The 17,132-nt window shown below is 40.3% G+C and overlaps 2 protein-coding genes and 1 non-coding gene across 4 annotated transcripts; all 3 read right to left on the reverse strand.

Annotated features, from left to right (window-relative positions):
* Positions 1-2,446: 2,446 nt before the first annotated feature.
* Positions 2,447-8,650, reverse strand: mrpl28 (mitochondrial ribosomal protein L28). Of its 2 annotated transcripts, none has more exons than XM_086261659.1 (6): positions 8,523-8,650; positions 7,771-8,076; positions 6,357-6,509; positions 6,141-6,275; positions 5,951-6,037; positions 2,447-5,526 (listed from the first exon to the last, which is right to left on the reverse strand). In XM_086261659.1, exons 2-6 carry the CDS (start codon positions 8,053-8,055, stop codon positions 5,431-5,433), a joined length of 756 nt encoding a protein of 251 aa, XP_086117785.1. In that variant the 5' UTR covers positions 8,056-8,076; positions 8,523-8,650; the 3' UTR covers positions 2,447-5,430. The 2 variants fall into 2 exon arrangements, with proteins under 2 accessions (XP_086117785.1, XP_086117786.1); XM_086261660.1 differs by having other exon boundaries at positions 8,460-8,627.
* Positions 8,651-9,540: 890 nt separating this feature from the next.
* On the reverse strand, positions 9,541-9,627 carry trnastop-uca (transfer RNA opal suppressor (anticodon UCA)). The gene has a single exon. It is a non-coding gene; the product is annotated as a tRNA-Sec (tRNA).
* Positions 9,628-10,415: 788 nt separating this feature from the next.
* LOC147314606 (uncharacterized) lies at positions 10,416-16,932 on the reverse strand. The gene is made up of 6 exons (XM_086261649.1): positions 16,792-16,932; positions 14,769-15,380; positions 13,617-13,898; positions 13,230-13,507; positions 11,382-11,569; positions 10,416-11,045 (listed from the first exon to the last, which is right to left on the reverse strand). The coding sequence occupies exons 2-6, from the start codon at positions 15,376-15,378 to the stop codon at positions 10,742-10,744; spliced, it is 1,662 nt and encodes a 553-aa protein (XP_086117775.1). The 5' UTR covers positions 15,379-15,380; positions 16,792-16,932; the 3' UTR covers positions 10,416-10,741.
* Positions 16,933-17,132: the final 200 nt, after the last annotated feature.

A 17,132-nucleotide genomic window follows, 5' to 3' on the forward strand; every position in this document is an offset into this window, starting at 1 on the left:
ACATAGTGTCAAAGCAGTGTGTGAAAAATGAAGGACATTCTTGGTATTTAGTAAAAGAAATTGGGGTAAGTATCAGTTAGGGTCTGCAAAGCGAGGCTTGTTTTGCGGCCACATGACCTGGGAATCTTGCAGTTATTGAGTTGTTTGTCAACTCGTCTTTATACCAAAGTACCAAGGAGTCAAATGTGAGGCCATCTGTCTGACAGCTGAAGCGTGTCTGATATTGTGTCATGCAACAGGATCTCAAGCACAGCAGCAGGTCTACAACAGAAATGCTGAAAAAGAAAAGAATCAAGGTGAATCTCAACCCTGAATGAAACGCTGTCACTGGTCCTTAAAAGAGCTGTACATGAATAAATCCTTGCAAATCTCAATGAACTGAATAGAACAGAGTGTGCCAGAATTTCTTCAAAATGATGTGAGCAACTCCTTAGCGTGATGCTAAAGAGGCTTTTGCAAGCTATTGAATCATTGTTTCTCTCCTTCTATATTTTTTTGGGGGTTTTTTCTTAAATAAATAATGACATTGTATATGTCATCTTTTGTTATTCATCTGAGTATATATATATATATATATATATATATATATATATATATATATATATATATATTTTTTTTTAATAGTCCCACTAGGACCAGTTTTCTGTTATGTGCTGATTTAGAAAACCTTAAAATCAAGAGGATGTGCTTTTGTTTTGCACATGAAAAAAAACAAGTAGTAAAACAATAGTTGAACTGTGACAGAAGATGATGGAATGACTGAAAGAAAGAAGATCACTGAGGACAATATACACAAGTGATTGAAAAATGTAAAAAGGCTTTGTTTTTAGTGAGAAAGTTCTTCAGGCTGAAGCTCAAACTGTTGCTTACTTGTGTTGTGTTAGTCATTGCTTTGTGTCTAGGGGGAAAAGACCAAGATTCTGTATTGTTTCTTATCTCTGACCTTTCATCGTCAGTGCTGCTGCAAACACATTTTTCTGCTCTTGCTCTTGACGAAGGCGGTCGCACTTTTCTCCTCTCCTCCTCCTCCTCTCCCTTAGCTTCCCTGCTTAGCCTCTTATGTCCCTGTCTAGTCTCGTGTTTTTTGTATTACTTTTCCCTGGAACATTCTCTCACAGTCTGTTCTCTAAAACCTAAAAGAGGAATTATGGATTGGATCAACTGGTCCCTAAATGCAATTGACACCCCTTTCTCAACGAGAAGTTTGGGCTTGGGTGAGCCTGAGTGCTGAAGATATCTACCTATTCGGAACCATGGTAACAGGGTTCTGGCTGATCGGAGCTGGCTTGGCCCTGACTTATCAGAGAATTAAGAAAGCGGAACCGGCTGTTCAAACCCCCACAAGGCTGCCCGCTGGGATTGGAACGATGGGAGAGGCGTGAGTTTCTCAAAATGGGCTCATTGAAAGCAGCATGGTTAAGACCTTGGAGACGCTTACAGCTGCCGTGAATACTCAGAATAACACCTCTGTACGTATATTGGTTTACATCAAGGAGAGGCCTGCTCAAAATAACACCTTTGAGTGAAAGTTGGATTACATCGTAGAACAGCTCACTGCAGTCGTGAGTTCTCAGAATCGGCTATCTGAGCAAAAGAATGACAACACCACAGAACGGAAGTTTGATACCATCATGGGGAAGCTCGTGGTTCTCCAAGGGGAGATTGAGAGACCAGTGTCGGAGTGTTAAAGAACAGCTTTGAAATTCTCATGAGTTGTTGCAAAAGAAAAATTACCATGGCACAACACAGAAGTGCTACCTCGTCAGGCCAGGACTCTGCAGTCTATTTACACCTACAGGCCAGTGGACACTCTCTCAATGATGAGGATGTACACATCCTGGACAGGGAAGAACGCTGGTTTGAACGCGGAGTCAAGGAGGCCATTTACATAAAAAGCGAAAGACCATCTCTGAATCGAGGAGGGGGCCTAAGGGTACATCTTTTGCCATCTTACAATGCTGTGATTGCAGCCATTCCCCAACTCTCTGTGAATGGTACTCATGGCCATTGATCAGTGGTTGTTGATCCATAGTCATGAGAATCTGCATAATTAAGATTAAGGAACTGACCTCCCAGCCCATTGTTCCTTCAGTGTGCTGGTTTCAGTCATTATGCAAATGTACTTTTTATAAGATCGGGGAAACCTGCAGTCAGCTGAGGCTGAAGAAGTCACTTGGATGAGTGACGAAACGTTTCTCCTACTGAAAACGCTACAACCAGATGAACAGAATCAACTTTTGGAGTTAGTAACATAAATACAAATTACAGCATGTTTTTTTTCTCCATTTGTGGGAGCATTACCTTAATTTGTGTTATGCTTATATAATAACAACAGTCTTGAATTTTGAAATCAACACACAAACTGATTTTTTTTGTCAGCTGGAAGAGTTGGGATTAAATCATTTTCAGTGCCTCAATTATGCTTTGCTTTTTATTAATAACAACAACAACAACAACAATCTTTATTTATAGAGCACATTAAAAGCCAGGGGCATGCCAAAGTGCTTTACATGAAACAATAAAACAATAAAATGATTTACACTAAAACATCAGAATCATATAGGTGTGGGATTATGTTCACAGGTAAAAACCACTAATAGGAACAGTCAATAGCACACAGCTGTAGCAAAGAGAACTGTACCATCATACACAGTGATAGAGGACATAGGCAACGCAACAATAAAATAATAAAATAATTAAGACTATAACGTCGGAGTCATATAAGTGTGAGATTATGTTCACAGGTAAAAAAAACCACTAATAAGAATAAACTATAGCACAGAGCTATAGCAGAGTAAAGCTGTAAAGCTGAACCATCAAACACAGTGATGGAAAACATTGACAGCACAGAACAACGCAAAACAACCAGACACATTAGAACATTAGAACAACACACTAGAAGCAAGGCGAGAATTTAACTGGTAGAAAAAGCAAGTTCAAACAGATATGTTTTAAGCCGTGATTTAAAAGATTGAATAGAATCAGACGCCCGGATGCCAATCGGGAGACTGTTCCACAGCTCAGGTGCAGCTAGAGCGAACGCTCGATCACCTCTAGACTTCAAGCGAGATCTGGGCTGAACCAACAATGACTGTGAGGAAGATCTTAAGGCCCTCGTAGGAAGATATGAATTTAAGAGTTCCTTAAGATAACTTGGCCCTGTGTTATTAGTAATTTTAAAAGTAAACAACAGAATTTTAAATTGAATACGAAATTTCACAGGCAACCAGTGCAGATCAGCAAGGACGGGAGTGATGTGAGCAAACTTCCTAGTTTTAGTTAGAATGCGTGCAGCGGCATTCTGGACTGTCTGTAATCTATGTAAAAGGGTAGAGTGGAGACCATAATAAAGTGAATTACAGTAATCTAGTCGTGACGTAACAAAGGCATGGATAAGCTTTTCCAAGTCATTGTGCGGGATGTAATGTTTGGCCCTGGAAATAAGGCGAAGTTGGTAGAAACTAGATCTGACGACAGCAGATACTTGTTTGTCAAGTTTAAATGAGCTGTCAAGTAGCACACCCAGATTCCTAACAGTGTCAGGGAAGGAACTAGTGAGAAAACCAAAAGCATCATGAAGTTTGGCACGAAGAGCGTCACTGCCAAAGATCATAATTTCAGTTTTCTTATCGTTAAGGATAAGAAAATTTGCCAGAAGCCATTGCTTGACCTCACACATGCACTCTCGAAAGTTACTCACGGACATAGCTAGATCATCATTCAGCTCAAAATAGATCTGGATGTCATCGGCATAATAGTGAAAGGCAATGTGGTATTTCTCCAAAATGACACTTAAAGGAAGCATATACGGTGAGAACAGGGTAGGGCCTAGCACAGATCCCTGGGGAACACCACAGCAAACAGGTACAGCGGAGGAGGAGGAGGTAGCCAAGTGAACCGAAGAGAGCCGATCGGAGAGGTAAGATTTAAACCAATCCAAGGCAGTGCCCTTGATGCCTACAGTGTGCTCTAGTCTCGCCAATAGTATGTTATGGTCAACCATGTCAAATGCCGATGAAAGATCCAATAGCACTAGGACAGATGGGCGTCCATTGTCAGCCATTAGTAAAAGGTCGTTAAAAACTCGAAGCAGTGCTGATTCAGTGCTATGGTGTTGTTTAAAGGCCGATTGATATTTATCATTAATGTTATTCTCATCCAGGTAGGTCTGAAGTTGAAGCAGAACTACCTTCTCAAGAATTTTAGCCACAAAGGGAAGTTTGGAAATCGGCCTATAATTGGCATAATCATGCCAATTAAGTGCTATAAAGTTATATAGTGTAGCATTAAGTGGACACAGCCCTGAAAATAAAGACATGAGACTATGCTTGCCTGGGAAAATATAGATAAGAGGGAACCATTTTCTGTGGAGTTACTGGAATGCTGTTGTTTAGACTATAATGAGAGATCTTCTGTAATAAAACTGTCAGGGGTTCGTCACCATTTTGAGATCCGCGGCAACGTGTCTTGCAGGACGCATCTCCCTTCTAGAAGTATTGTAAAAGAGAAATAAAGTGTTAAATGGTCTACTGAGCAGTGTTTTGTCTTCCATCGGATGCTTCTGAGGAATCAAAAGAACTCAGTAAAGTGATGATATTAACTCATTCACTGCCATTGACGTCTATAGCCGTCAATTGCAGTGAATGAGTCAATGGGTTTAACTCATTCACTGCCAATGGCTGGCAGTGAATGAGTTAACAAACGGGGAAAAAAATCGGTAAATTTCTCGATATCTTTGCATGCACGGTAATATTAATTAGCAGATAATTTTTTCACTCTGGGTTTTGCTACCAGTCTATGTGCTTCACTGCTGTAACACCTCTGCTGCGACACTGGTGGATATTGTTCTTTCGATAATATTCCGACTTACTCAAGACCCACTGTCACAGCCATGTCGATATCAGCACAGGTGGATGTATTTCAGTGTGGACAATGTACAGTGACATCTGTGGATAAGTAACACCTTAACACCATGTTAACTGAAGGAAAAGGTACATATAAACATATATTATATGGTTTGATAATTGTGTTTTCAAATTGAAGTTATTTAAAAAAGAAACTCATTAAATATTCTTTACAAAACAAACAAACAGAATCAAGTTTTAAGAGAAAAGGAATCTTTTATTTTCTATACATGTGCCTCATGTCAGAGCTGCTCAGGGAATATTTACACCATTGGAGGTTTTTCCCTTAATTCCTGAACTTCCTTATGCAAGGCTGTTAAATGCAAAGAGGAATAATCCATAAGTGAAATAGGATAAATAAGTATTAAACCAACATGGCTTAGTTTCTTCTGTCACTTTCACCTTTGCGCTCTTCTCGGTTGCATTCAGAAACAAGGATGTGGGGATTCAAACTCTCCACCAGATCCAGAGAAGCTTCACAGTTCAACCTAATAATTTTTTCCAGTTACACAAATGGTTCAAGATATCACTTCTTCTCTATGACGTGTGGCTCCAACAGTTTCTTCATGTGCAGCTCCTCCACCAGCTTATCCACACAGACCTTAAACAGAGGTTCAGGTTCCTGAAGGACAAGAATATAAAGACAACTAAACATGTTGGTCTCATGTGTAGGCCTTTCTTTTAATTTATTACTGCAACATAGATGAATAACTTAAAAATGTCAAAAAATGCTTCAAATGTAGCTTAAGAGAGATTTATCAAAAGATGTATCTCATGACCTTTAAATGTTACAGCTCATTTTAATATAAAACAAAGAATAACATTGTCAGCTTTCATCTCACATGGTCCTGGAAGCAACACTGTGGTTTTAATAGGAAAAACTAAGGGTTCAAATCCATCAGTAAAGAGGCCTGTGGATAAATAGGAAACAGTCTTCCTCCTGCAGGGTTTCCCTTTTCTCACAACCTTTTTCTGTAAATGTAATGTCACATACCGACACATAACTCACTCTAGACACACCAACTTAAACTTAAATGACTCATTACTTTGTGCTCCAGCTGCCGCTGTTTCTCCACAGCCTCCTCCAGACTTAGACCAGCCCACTCTACCACTTCTTCTGGGATCTCAAACTGCTGCTCACAGAGAAAAAAGTGGGAGTATTATTTATTTATTTATTTTTTCCTTTGATGACTTTACTCACCGGGTCCTCGGTTGACTCAGACATATTGGACATACCTTGTATTTCTCGTAAACTTTTTCTCGTTTAATGGGGTCATTAGGGTAAAGCTCTGTGTTTTTGCGTGCTAAACGAAGCAGCATTGCCCTCTTCAGGTCCATCCCCAGTTTGGAGTTGAGGTCCTCCTTTGGTGTCTACAACCAGTCATTAGTTAGAGACACATGGAAAACACAATAAGAAAAAGTTCGTGTTGAACCGGAGTAGTTTTCTCTTACTTTGAGGATATAATAGTCGAAGCCGTAAGCAGCATCGATGAGGTCCAGAGTGCGAGCTGTGACTGGGATGGTGAACATGTGGTCAAGGATCTCGCTGTAAAGTTCTCTCTTGAACACTTGTGGTTTCCAAGTTTTCCTCAGACGAGTGGACATCTAAACAAAGACAGTTTAGACAACTTTTAAACTATTTCAAAACACACACACGAAAAAATACATTTGAGTAAGTAAAACGAGCACTTTTTAAATTTTCTCAGGTTAAATAATAAATATATCACATAATATCACATGAGGTGGTTCACCACAAGTATTCTCATTGGCAATAGTCAAATATATCACTGAAAATAATCAGCTGCTTCTCCAATGAGTCTGTCATTATCAAATGACCTGTAGCTCCACTCTATTAAACTACTACTGCAAGACAGCAGCAGTCAGAGTTCATCCCACAGCTCGTGGAGAAAAACAAACTCCTCACAGACTTGCTCTTAAAGAAGAAATAGTGGTTCTGATCAAGACAAAAGCCTCGTGTGACCTGAAAGAGGAGCTGGCACATAAATCTGTCTCGGTATGATTCAAATAAGGAATTATTATCGTCATTATTATTATCATTATTTGTAAGGAGATGTTTCCTCTTTTGGTTCAGGTGGCGTTCTACTACAGAACTATGGTGAAGAGGCGCCTCACCTATTTTTCACATCATCTCTCACCTGTCAAACAGAGATATATGTGCAGGTGGAGGAGGTGGTTTGTAGGCTCACACGGGCCTGTGAGCGATTTAGTGATTTCCTTTTGAGGCAGAATTTTGAACTTTTTTCAGTTGTTTACACTTTCCCCAACCTTGCTTGGATCTGCTGGTTGTTGTATTTGTGGTGCTCCAAACCCATGTTGCCAACAAGGAAGCTGCAGAGTGTCCTCTATTGGACAAACTACAAAACATCAGCACTCATAATATAGCTGAAGGACATTTCTCCCATCATCTTTACTTTTCTGACTTTCATTTATCAGCTGTTATAAATCCTGATACTGATCATGTAGAATTTTTCTCTCAGATTAATAGATATAAACGCTGAACTTTCACAGCCAATAATACAGCAGGTGATGTTCTTCTTTAGCAATACAGCGCTTTGCCATTTTTACTAAGCAGCAGTAAAGCTTTTCATTTTCACCCAATTCATATTTTCAAGATCACTTTACTTTTGTGAATGGTTCTCTGTAAAGACACAATGGCTTGATGCAAATCAAATGGAGCAAACTCAGGAATACAACTTCTAATGCTCTGTTCTTCAGAAGCTGCCCCCTGCTTTCATACAAGCATTTTATATAATATTCTTATAGGAAATTATCAAAAGAGGAAATCAAAAGAACACAACAGCAACACGAAAAAGACAAAAAAAACCCTATTCTTCTACAGACTAACTTTGTCATTGTTGGCATATCTGTAGCCCGATATCCAGCCCTCTCCTCCCCACAGGCCGTCCTGGGACTCTGGAGGGTAGTAGATTGGGACTGGGACATCCTGCACCCGTTCCTTCAGCCCCGTGTTGGGGTTGGCTCGGTACTGGACTCCTAGAGACCTCCAGTGGACAGGTGTGGGTTCCTTCTGTTCAAGTGACTTGAGGTAGTGCTTCGGGAGACGAGCATAGATGCCCTGTTTCATTTTAAGGGCCTCCCACACTTTAGGGGAGTACTTCAGAAGAGGCATTTTTGCTTTTGACAGTCAAATCTGCAACACAGAGGGATGAAAGAACAAAACTTAGTGTTGCTTGTATTGACCAATCAAAAAAAAATCAACAGTGTTCCAGTGTTTGCAGGTGTTACAGCTTTAATACATACAGAAAATATTCTGGTGCAGAAATAAAAGAGGAAAAACTTCCTGATTTTTCTGTGACAGGTTGCATTCTTAAAACAATGAAGCGAGAACTGCGATGAAGACTCAGAAAGTATTTTTTTTTCAGTTCCCAGAAATGCCTTATGTAATTACAAGCTGAACATTTTTCTGAATCGTTTATTTCTTTTGATAAATAACTACTGGGATACAGAAACAGAATAAGTTTGATGATATTAGCTGATCGTTAACCAATGCAGGCCAACAACACAGGTACACACCGGCTTATTTAATGAAACAAGCCCTCCATAAGTGTCTGTACCAGCACCATTAAAAGGTCTCACCGCGTAATTAGAAAAAGCAACGTCGTCAAACAACAATGGAGATTTTAATCCACGTTTTCTCAACATCAAGCCAGCAAGGGCATCGTGAATCCTCCGCTACTGGCCGCAACTTCCGCGAAGAGCAAACAGCGTCACATATGATTGGCCGAGAGAAGACGTCACTCTGTCGCTTTTTCCGGGCAAACCGGATGTGCACCCACGGGCAGAAAATAAAAATGTACTTTAGACCAGAACAAACGAAAGACGCGTTCTTGTAAAATACTCAACATATATATAAACGTGTTATGTTTGTGTTTCTTTCATCTTTTTGCATCAAAAGCTTCCTTTAAGAATCTAAGCGCTGTGTTTTGTTCATTATTCGGTAGAAGTATTCTTAAAATCCTTCATTACTTATAAGCAGCATTACACTTAATAAATGTACAAGAAATCTGTTTTTTAAACCCTAACGTCAAGGTGTTTTTGTCTTTTAGTCAGTTAATCAGACTTCATTGCACACTTAGCGTGCAGATAAATAGAATGAATTACTGGAGGGAGAAGCTTAAAGAAGAAAAGAAATCCTTAAAGAGAACCTAAATCAGTAGTAGAAGAGATTCAACAAGAGACGATAATCTCTCCATGGCAGGGATTGTAGTTCATTGAACTCTGCAGGAAGTTTACTTAAAAAGAAATAAATATATATAAACAATCTTTTTTTTTTTTACATATATGTGTTTTAACAGTTGCAGATGTGTCTATCTGTCACAAGACGGAGTGGAGACGGTGTACAGGTAGGGCTTTGTTTGTGAAACCCTTCTGTTTAAAGTGCTCATGGTTTGGAGGACCATTACCATCTCCTGCATTGAAGAGTTCAGATATTATTTTGATACTGATATATAAGAGTCCGTAAACGTGAACTTTTATTTTGGAGAGCAATGACGAAGGTTGACAGGAAGTGGCACAATGCGTTTTTAAGTGTTTATACAACACAAATCATTAATCGCTCAATTAATCATCATTTCAAAACTGTTCTTCGCCGTTACGCCCGAAAGGTGGAATTGAACCACTCTGCCGCTAAGCAGCTACAGGTTTGAAGCCTGCACCCCGGACCACCGAGGCTCATCCGGGCACTTACTGACATCCTCTTTACGCGTATAAATACCCCATACCTTTAATACTCATCTGACTCACGGTGCTACATACAGTGACTGTTTTAAGCGTGCTTTAATCAAAGATAGGTCACAAAAACGACCGTCTACTGTAAGACAGATAATCTAATCTTTCTTGTGCGAATAAATCACTGAAGAAAACACATGTAATCAAGTCTGCGCTGTTATGCAAAGCAGACGTGCTTTGATTGGCTGTCTGAAAATATAAAGGAGGAGACACACGGATTTCTCAAAGGTAAGCTGCATCATCACCGCTACAACAGAATCCAAACAGCCGACCGCTGATTATGGCTGTATTGCCTTTGGGTGTGTTGTGCTGAATAGAAATATTATTATATAGCATTCAAATTATAAATAAAAGACTAAAAATGAGAAATGCATAAAGCCTATTGATCAGATGATGTAAAGCGGTTTTAACAGCTGTAAACGGTTTCTAGAGGCATCTCAGGCACATCTCACACATAGCTGAACTCACCTCCTGCTCTTCTCTTCTTGCTTCATGGGACTTTGACTTAAACACAAGATATTTTTCAAGATCACAAAGATGTTTAGCAGGGATAAGAAGGACTCACATGGTTTACACTTACAGGAAATTTACCCATAAATGTTTGTTATTGTATTTTAGATTAACTCCAACTTTTCCACACAGTATCAAACTCGTGTAATGTTGCAAATATAGCATTTCACGATGAGTTATAGCTGTAGCCAAATTTTAATCGTAGAATGATATTTGGAGTGAACAATCTGGAGCAGTGAATCATTTTTATTACTTCTTACTCCTGTTTTAAAAAAAAACAGAACATATTAGAATGAAGATTTGTTTTATTGTACAACTTGGAAACACTAACAGAGTTTTCAGGCACAAGTATGGCGACATAGGGGATTACAAAAAAAATCGAAACCATTTTACTACACACTGCATAAAATTTCTTGGAGTAGCACCACAAAACTCGAGACTGATATTGAGCTTATTCGGGTCATTTTATTTCCTCACATTTCACCATCTTCCCCTCTCCGTCATGAAATGAATGTGATGATTAATTTCTTTCCTCCGTGGTTATTCTTTGGTTATTGTCAGAGAAAAGTGTTCTCAATGATCAAAGTCTGAGGCTCTTCCTTTGTTTCTCCACTCGGTGGCGCCAGGAGGCTCTGGATCGCCTCCTCTGGAGGAGAACAGCACATACTCCTGGCACAGGCCTTTCCGCAGGAAAGACTGCACGCCAGGGGAGGTGGTGGTGAGGGGTCCTCTCTGTGGATAACAGGAGAAGCTCCGTCCTCGCTGCCTAACGAGGTGGAATCAAACTCTGGTTGAACAGTGCAGCAGCTCACACCTGCACTTCGCAGCACTTTAGTGACTCCAGACATCATTTCAGCACACCTGCATACATGTGAAATGAACCTGCATCAATAAAATGTCGCATTTTGAATTTAGACAGATCATATTTATGATAGCCACTCAGCAGTGACAGTTAAAGTGAGACTGGTGGTCACATTTTGACCACCATGTTATTATTCTTTGACTCTATTAGAGTAACCTTGCATTATGCAAAGTTAGAAAAGGATCCTTATTTAACATAGAATGGAAATAGAATGCTAGAATAAAAACGTTTAGTTAGATATGTGCACAACAGCTCCTCTTTAAGTACATTCCCAACTAAATACTCAGTGCTGACTGTCAGAACACCACCGAAGAACAGAAACCTATTCGTCTCACCTGTGTGCTGGAAATCCCGTGTAGCAGTGCAGATGAACAGAGGCCACAATGAGGGATTCAGTTAACTGCCAGACGTGGAGGTCGTGCACAGCCTGCACTCCAGGCAAGCATGCAATCCTCCGCCCAAGATCAGTAACGCAAATATGTGGTGGTGTGGCCTGTTGTAGCAGCAGCCCATACCTGTACAACTACAGAGGGAAGCAAGAGTGAAAACAGAGGCCTGTACTACGAAACACACTTTGGAAGTGCCAGAAAGTGATTGGCAGCATTTGAAGTGTTGTCAGAGAATATGGAAAAGGGAAATAGCTGCAAACCTATAATATTATTATATATATCATATATAACCTTATTGTAAATCCTGTGGACTGCCCTCTATCAAAATATATATACATACATGTATATATATTCATACATATACATGGATATGGCACATAAAGAAAATGGATACAAATGTCAATAATAGACATTCAGTCAGACTTTTGCACAGAGAACCAGGATGGTCTAAAGTTTGTTTTTGTTTATTTGTGTTTGTTTTTTCACAAAAAAAGCACCTAAAGTGGAGTTTTTTCTGATGAAAAGCAGTAAAGAAAAATCAGTAAAAATGAAAATCAATAAAGACTCTTAGATACAAATGTAGTTTTTTTCCCCTGTTGGCTGCAACCAATTTTATTGTTCTATAAACCAGAATATCTGACTCTCAAACAGAGCAACTATTTGCGTCTGCTGACCTTATATCGAATTTATTAAGCCTACATTTGAATTATGTTTTTATATCTATTCCTGACTTGCTTGCAGACATTTAAACCACCAATTTAATGTGAAAAACTGTATTTTACACATTAATTTATTCAAATACTTGATTTTAATCCACCAGAATCTCTTGTCCATAACTGCATTATTTCCTTCCTGACTTCAAATTGGCTAAAACTTACTAATGCACTAAGTCTATACCTGTCTTACTTACCAAAGTGCTTAAAGCACAAGCATATTCTAACTGTACTTTTAATAATAAACTACTGTACACTGCTTTTCCTCTCACACACTCTCATAGTGTGGATTTACAGTTGTGTTGTTTTCAGTCCGCATTACGTGTTTAACCTCTTCATAGTTTTCCTGCAATATAATTTTATTTGTAAAATCAGTTGCTCTGCTGCCAGTTAACTAAGTAGATTATAGAAAGATACTCTGCTTGAGATGAACTCATCTGTCATGCCAGCTCTGTTCTAGGATGCCCTCTGGACCCAGTGGAGGTGGTGAGTGACAGGAGAATGGCGGCTAAGCTGTCATCCCTGTTGGACAACGTCTCCCACCCCATGCAGCAGACTGTGACAACACTGAGCAGCTCCTTCAGTGGGAGACTGCGGCACCCACGGTGTGGGACGGAGAGATTTCGCAGGTCTTTCCTCCCCACTGCTGTCAGACTCCACAACAAAGACTTTAACTGAACAAACACACACATCCACACATGTGCAATAACACTAAGTGCAATAATCTTTTCTGGCATCGTTGTATTTTTACTCAGTTGTATATAGCATTCGTATTCTATTTTTATCTTATTGTATATTTTTATTCTATTTTATTCTACTGTATATAGTATATTATTTTATTCTATTCTGTACAGCTGTGTACTGTATTTATTCTTATTGTATTCTAATTTTTGCCTCATAACTTTTGCACTGTCCACTTCCTGCTGTGACAAAACAAATTTCCCACGTGTGGGACTAATAAAGGTTATCTTATCTTATCTTATCTATTCTGGATGCAGACTAGAGGCCTGTCTCCAGACCTTTCAAATGATTACAACTTTAAGTGTGTAGTTTAGCATGACATAAACACACAGAGCGTGACCTGCGGTGCAGAGGTGGCAATCAGCGTAATGACAGCCAGCAGAGAGAGGCCAGGATCCAGGTAAACCAGGAGGCAGCAGGCACCAGAGCTGTCGATGACCTCCGGGAGGATCAGTAGCATCACCAGACTGTTGATCAGGCCCAGAAGAGACGTAAAAACTCCCTGAGTGACAAAGATCAATGACAGGAGTCTGATGGGCCAGCGGTTGGTTGGAACCGGATTCTCAGTATGAGGTAATGACTTGCAGACGTCAGAGGTTTTAGACGCATTTTGACTCTCTGAAATAAGAGAAAAGAGCAAAACACATGCTTTGAAACTGTTGTTTGGGCTAAAACACAGGAACCTGAACAGAAAAAAAGTGGACAGTCTACAGAGCTGAAGTGTTACCATGATGTCCCGTGCAGGTGTTGTGTTCAGGATTCTCTGTGAAATCACTCTGACCCTTACAAGCCTTCGAATCTTCAGCACTGCTCGCTACTTTAAATCCAGGCGGGTGAACTTCTGGCTGTTGTTGCTGACTTTGGGCGTCAGTGTCAGGGATGCTGGAGGTTACCGGATTGCAGAGGACGAGCGCCTTGCTGTGGAGCATATCGTGCATAGCAGACTCAACTTTTGATACACTCGTGTCTTCGAATTCCTCTTGGCCCATGGATTGCTCCTCAGCCAGGACTGTGGGAGTGGAACACAGGAATGAAAAGCAAACATGGACACCATTTGATCTTCCTTACAGCTGAATATACACTGCATAGCTACATTAGAGTACATAGCTAATAATCCATTCCCAACGTCTACGTGCACTTGGCCTAATCTAGCCATTAAAAAAAAGCTTTCTACTCTTCTATAAATTGATAATTATTTTTGAAAATCAACTATTGTGGCAGCCTTACCAAGATGTTACAAATACAACTAATTCTAGCAACCAAGGGTGCACCAATATATCTCTTTATCTGCTGAAGTAAAGTGAAATGTGTTGTAATCTACTGTGTCATTTGTAAGCAGCCACATTTAGTGTGAATGGGAACTTAGCCATGTCCAACCCCTTATTTCTTCATCATTTTAAGCCAATACATGCTGGCTGTAGCTTTATGTTTATTATACCGTCTAATCATTTCATTCCTCTTGTGTGATTCTCATTCTAGAAGTCTACTGAAGTATCTTTGCATGATTCACAGATCAAAATAATCTTTATTCCTCTTATATTGAAACTTGGCAGCAGCTCAGTTCATCTTCTGCATGAAACAAGCTGTTTTAGCTCTTTAATGCTTTAATACCTTTAAATCAGCAGCAAGTGGGCAGGGCGTCTGTGCTTGCAGCAGAGTACAGATATTAATATGTATGTGAGTGTAAAATATATAAGAAAAGAATATAAGGAAAAACAAGAGTGACTAAAAAAACAGATCTCAGGTCTGCGGTTTGAAGCTGTAAATCTGCAGGATTGGATCAATGCTTACCATCCCTGATGGTACAATGAGCCGAAGAGTTGTGTGCAGGTAAATAAATTAGCCCTTTACCTTCTTTCATTATTTTTTTGTGTGTTACCTTTTTGGTTAACTAGTAGGTGAGATCCAGTCTCTTCCTCGCCCACCCCGGTCTTCTTATGTCGCAGAAGATCACAGCTCAGCCCGAACACAAGCATCTTATAGAGCGTGCTGACTACTCCAACCACCACAAGCAGCTGGGGTTGATGCACTGGGTGTGGCTTCAGGAAAAAGTGGATAATTTCCATGGAGTATGAAATACACAAGGAGACCAGTAGGAGGGTAGAAATGAAAACCCTCACAACCTGAACCCTGCTGTTGTGGTAAGACAGACCGCAGTTTAGAGCTGCAGGGGAAATCTTTGGGGAGAAGGGCTGATGAGGGTTGACCACTGATGGTGTCTCATGGTTAGGCTGAGCAGTGACTGTCTGGCTACCAGCTGGAGGTTCAATGGAGGAAGCATGTGGAGAAGTAGAGGGCTCCAAAGCGGAGAGCGATGTTTTAATTGTGCTTGCAGTCTGAGGAAGAGGAAGAGCCAGGTGCATGAGGATGAAGAGCGTGTGGAAACCATCCACCAGGGTGATGAGAGACTTACACAGCTGACTGATGGCGATCTCGCACATCAGCAGCAGAATGGTCACTCCCAGCATGGACCAGTGTAACACCCGCATTCCTGCAATTAAGAGTACAGAAACATTCAAAACACTCAGAATCTGAGACCCCACTGTTTGCACTGAGGTCTAACATGAAGGGCGACAGTCACATAACACATGAACAGGTGACTATAACCACATGTTCTGGCATAATAATAAATAATAAGTGATGACCATTTATAGCTCAATCTAAGTGGAGATGTTTGTTGAAAAAACAGCATGTTAGCACTAACACCTGATACCAGCTACCAAGCACGGTGGTGGGAGTGTAAGGATTTGGATTTGTTTTGCAGCCACAGGGCCTGTGCACCTTGCAGCCATGCAACATGAACTCTTCTGTATGCAAAAATATCTTACAGTCAAATCTGAGGCCATCTGTCCGACAGCTAAAGCTCGGCTGAAATGGGATCATGCAACGGGACAGTGATCCTAAGCTAAGCAGGAAATCTACAACAGAATGCCAAAAGAGCCAAGGTGTTGTAATGACCAGGTCAAAGTCAGAACCTCATCTGACTGAAAGGCTGTGGTAAGACTTTCAAGGGAGCCCACAAATCTCAGCGAACTGAAGCAAATAATGTGAGAGGATAAAGTCACAGGGATGAGATGTATGTACTTTCTCACAGGCCTAGATAGAGTCTTTTGAAAAACTTCTTTCTTAACAACATGTATGCAAACCATTTATGCATCCAATGGTTGAATGTGTTATTATTTTAAAGTCAAGAAAAAAAGGAGTGAGAGAGTGAAATTCATAAAAAAAAATAATAACTTCAATAACTATTGAAATCCATCCATTCACTGATTTTCTCAACTGCTGATCCAGTTGAGGGCCATGGGAGAGCTGGAGCATATTTTTCAGCTATCATAGAGCAACAGGCAGGTTACACCCTGGAGAGTTCATCATCCACCGCAGGAGCTACAAACGGGTCAAATGTTTCACAAAAATGAACATTTCAGAGTTAAGAGCTGAATTCTATCCCTGAAGTCAGATTAAGTTTTGTCCTTGCCTGAAGAAACAAACTCAAAGAGCTACACTTTGTGTTGTGATGTTGCAAAAGCATCTGTTACACTCAAGGTCAGGATGTCAGCTGCATGAGCCCATACAATTCACACAATTCACCACATGCCTCTGTGCCGTCTGGTGCACTCATGACTTCTCAGCATACGCGCACTGATGATTGAATAAGTAGAACTCTTATACATGAAATGAAGCATTGCACCTTTTGAGGGCTTTTTGTTTGGTACTTTAAAAGTCATTTAAAGCCTTTTATTACTCTCACGATTAAAATCTTGAGCTAAAGACGACTTTTTTTTTTTTTATAATTGCAGCAGTCTTGGTTTCAGAGAAACAACTTTTCAAACAAGAACACGTTTCAATCATGAAACCTACGACCAACTTTCCACAGCATGTCATATATTCTTAAGTTCATTTACCCCAGAAAAGTGGATGTCCCTCAGCCGGCACTAAAAGGTAAGTTGGACTCCTGGATGTGATCCGTGCAGCTGAAGCTGAAAAGTGTCATTCATGGTGCTCACCATCTCTCACTCTCTCTGTCCCACCACACTCCTCCTCTGCTGTAATCACAGTCATGTGAGCAGGGGAGGGTGTGGGTGGGATCATCCCTCGTTGGTGGGAGAAAATACGTTGAAAATACGTTCACACGGCCCACCCACTCTTCAGATACCCTCCAAGCAGATCAAGTGAAGCTTATTTGCACTAATTAAACCCTGATTGTGTTGTCAGGATTATATAATGCCATCATGAGGTGAGACCT

The sequence above is a fragment of the Aulonocara sp. 'chitande type north' Nkhata Bay genome, linkage group LG14 (assembly GCF_057382095.1).
Source record: "Aulonocara sp. 'chitande type north' Nkhata Bay isolate Kocher_YH1m ecotype deep benthic linkage group LG14, A_spYH_male_GT1.1, whole genome shotgun sequence".
NCBI lineage: Eukaryota > Metazoa > Chordata > Actinopteri > Cichliformes > Cichlidae > Aulonocara > Aulonocara sp. 'chitande type north' Nkhata Bay.

Bases quoted from the DNA above. Each gene is read 5' to 3' on its own strand.
- mrpl28 (XM_086261659.1), bottom strand. From the start codon at position 8,055: ATGCCTCTTCTGAAGTACTCCCCTAAAGTGTGGGAGGCCCTTAAAATG. The intron at 6,510-7,770 runs GTTAGTCTGTAG...GTCTTTGTTTAG, and splicing joins GATATGCCAACAATGACAAA to ATGTCCACTCGTCTGAGGAA. The intron at 5,527-5,950 runs GTAATGAGTCAT...CTTGTCCTTCAG, and splicing joins AGCGGCAGCTGGAGCACAAA to GAACCTGAACCTCTGTTTAA.
- LOC147314606 (XM_086261649.1), bottom strand. From the start codon at position 15,378: ATGCGGGTGTTACACTGGTCCATGCTGGGAGTGACCATTCTGCTGCTG. The intron at 13,899-14,768 runs GTAACACACAAA...CCACTCCCACAG, and splicing joins CCTACTAGTTAACCAAAAAG to TCCTGGCTGAGGAGCAATCC. The intron at 13,508-13,616 runs GTAACACTTCAG...CTCTTATTTCAG, and splicing joins CACCTGCACGGGACATCATG to AGAGTCAAAATGCGTCTAAA.